Raw genomic sequence first — 2,758 nt, 5'->3', positions numbered from 1 at the left:
CCCTTAGTTCCCTTGAAACACCACATTACTGACACACTGGCAGTAAATTCCCTGGGACGCTGACACAGTTTATGCTATGATTTCCAATTTCCACAGTATTCTACTGTAATATAAACAATATGTCTGTGTATATATATGTATATACATACATACATACATACATACAGGAGATAGCTGCAGCTGTAGCAGCCTCCAGTCCTGTTGCCCTCTTGCTGGCTTCCTGCGAGGGGTTCCTGCTGTTGGTCTTTGGCTCCGTGTCACACTGTCATGATTTGTTTGTTTGGTTTTGTTATTTTCTGTTTCCTGTCTTTCCCAGTGTTTTTGAAGTTTTGGTTTAGTTTGTTCTCTGACCTTGCTGGTGTTTTTGGATTGATGGACTCTGTGCCCTGTTTTTAGGATGATATTTTGCTGTTGGCTTTATTCTTTTGGTTTTGCATCTGACCCGCGTCACGCTTGTGTGTGTCTCTGTTTGGTTGCCATTTTCTTTAATTAAATTTATTGAACTGCACAGTCAAGGTGAAAGACTTTATTGAGTGATTTGGAAATTGGCTGCACTTCACAACAACACTGTTGTTAGATTGATGGACAATAGGCAGCAGAAGATAGTGATCGCAGGATCAAACTTAATAGCTGGCCATGGTCCTCTGCAGCCAGTCGGTGAAGATGCAGACCTGTAAATGGAGACAGGACGAGGTTTGTTAGCATGGACAGCAAGCAGCAAATATGGTTAATTTCAAACAACTATCTTATTTATCATAAAGAAATATTTTAGGTTTACCTTGGCGTAGACACCAGGGTGGTCCCTCTCAGCACATCCGTAGCCCCAGGACACAACACCCTGCAGCTCACCGTTGCACACGACGGGGCCACCAGAGTCACCCTGAGAACAGAGAGAACAAAACAAAGAATGAAATGAAAATGAACTATTTCAATCAACTTCAATATTCAAATTGAAAAATATGTTAAATGTGAAGAAAATGTTGCGCTAGTGTAGGACAAGGACCTCTGCAGAGTCCTCTTGTTACATACCTGGCAAGAGTCCTTGCCTCCCTCCAGGTATCCAGCGCAGAACATGGCGTCAGTGATCATGCCGGGGTAGGAGTTATCACAGTCTCTCTGAGACAGGATGGGGATCTGCAGGCACTGCAGCTTGTTGCTGTCAGCAGCTACAATGTATAAAACAAGGTATGGGTGGAAAACATTCAAATTGAATACAAATGGAAACAAATGCTGGACTGAAACATTCTGTTAAGACTCAGATGTTACTCACTGGAGCTCATGGTGTTGCCCCAGCCAGAGACGGTGCACATGGTGCCAGCAGGGGCACAGCTGGTGGGCAGAGCCACGGGCTGCACATACTGGTTGAGGGTGGCGGGCTTGCTCAGCTTGATCAGCATGATGTCATTGTTGATGTTGTAGGCGTTGTAGTTGGGGTGGCGGATGACACGGGAGGAGGTGATGAACTGCTCGGTGTTCTCGTTGACCCTGATGTTGTGCTCTCCAAGACGCACCTCCACACGGCTGGAGAGGAAAGAGAGGATGAGTGGCAGCAGAGTTTCACGATGCTTTTTAAAATTAGATTCATTTCAAAGTGCAAAACTTGTCTTGAACATATCAAGGAGTGACATACGACTTGTAGCAGTGAGCAGCAGACACAACCCAGTCCTCATTGACCAGGGAGCCACCACAGAAGTGGTACCCAACATTCAGAGACACCTGGTGGGGCTGGGAGTGGCGTTCGCACTCATACCCTCCGACGATCTTGTCGTCCTCGGTGGCGACTGAAAACACACAGGAGGCCAAATAGTCAGCAACTCAGTGAATATTTTGTTTAATTCAGTGAGTAGAACTATTAAAAACAGGAAGAAAGACATCAGCTTACAAGCAGCTCCGATGAGCAGAACCAAGACCAGAGACCTCATGGTTGCTGTGTGATCCTGTTGATGAGAGACTAGTCTGTGAGTCCTAGTTTATATAGAATGGTTCCTTTCCTCGTTCCCTGCTGAACACTCCCCCAACAATATTTCTGACCAATCAGCACCCTGGAACAATGATTTCTGGGTATTGGAAAGGTAAATATTAAGTTGGCGGGGGGTAGCCTGTCCTGACAGACTGCATGAGTGAAATTGTATTATTGATAAGTCTTTCACATAAATGCAGTTGTAAAGGAGGGACAATGGGAAAAGAAACATTCAAAAGCTAAATTTCTTGATATAGCAATTTTGTGCATGTTTTTGAAAAAGCTTTCTACATATGACATGGATTGATTGATCTCTGAGTGCATATATGTCCTTTAAATTAGTTCCCTTATCCCAGGAACAAAAACTGTATCTGTATCCAGCACAGAATGTTTCTTGTAATGGTTAACCTTGACGTGGATGGATTTGTGCTGTGAAGACATGGTTGCAACTCTGCAGGTGGCCCGGTTCACAACCACAGTTGCTGAATGTGTCTTTCACACGAAAACCAGCACACGTGTCGTTTCATAGAACACCTCAAAAATTGTTGATTCTGTAAAATTCACTGTTTATGAAATGAACACTTTATTGCATAATTATTATAGGAAATCAACACTAAGGACAATTTTCATTGAATAAACTTGAAAAAGGATTTTGTTTTAGCCTCATTGTCAAGGGAGTGACTTTTTAACTCATTTTTTCTTTTAACAGTAATCTGCTGATGTTTTTATAACACTGCTATAGTGAAAGTGGACATTAAAGTAAAAGAATGAAATCTCACTACGTCATTATCAAAAACA

General features: G+C 42.9%; 1 protein-coding gene across 2 annotated transcripts; it reads right to left on the bottom strand.

Moving 5' to 3' along the window:
* Positions 1 to 623: 623 nt before the first annotated feature.
* On the bottom strand, positions 624 to 1,922 carry LOC121610277 (trypsin-1-like). 2 transcript variants are annotated; one of them, XM_041942310.1, is made up of 6 exons: positions 1,883 to 1,922; positions 1,631 to 1,781; positions 1,267 to 1,521; positions 1,030 to 1,156; positions 779 to 880; positions 624 to 671 (listed from the first exon to the last, which is right to left on the bottom strand). In XM_041942310.1, the coding sequence occupies exons 1-6, from the start codon at positions 1,920 to 1,922 to the stop codon at positions 624 to 626; spliced, it is 723 nt and encodes a 240-aa protein (XP_041798244.1). The 2 variants fall into 2 exon arrangements, with proteins under 2 accessions (XP_041798244.1, XP_041798243.1); XM_041942309.1 differs by having other exon boundaries at positions 1,030 to 1,166; positions 1,271 to 1,521.
* Between the last annotated feature and the right edge of the window lie 836 nt (positions 1,923 to 2,758).

This window comes from Chelmon rostratus, chromosome 8, assembly GCF_017976325.1.
Source record: "Chelmon rostratus isolate fCheRos1 chromosome 8, fCheRos1.pri, whole genome shotgun sequence".
NCBI lineage: Eukaryota > Metazoa > Chordata > Actinopteri > Chaetodontiformes > Chaetodontidae > Chelmon > Chelmon rostratus.
Note: the sequence above shows the minus strand (reverse complement) of the source record. Positions and strands in the feature narration are given on the sequence as shown.

Bases quoted from the DNA above. Each gene is read 5' to 3' on its own strand.
- LOC121610277 (XM_041942309.1), bottom strand. From the start codon at position 1,922: ATGAGGTCTCTGGTCTTGGTTCTGCTCATCGGAGCTGCTT. The intron at 1,522-1,630 runs GTATGTCACTCC...TTTCCTCTCCAG, and splicing joins GCTGCTCACTGCTACAAGTC to CCGTGTGGAGGTGCGTCTTG. The intron at 672-778 runs GTAAACCTAAAA...CTCCATTTACAG, and splicing joins ACCCTGGTGTCTACGCCAAG to GTCTGCATCTTCACCGACTG.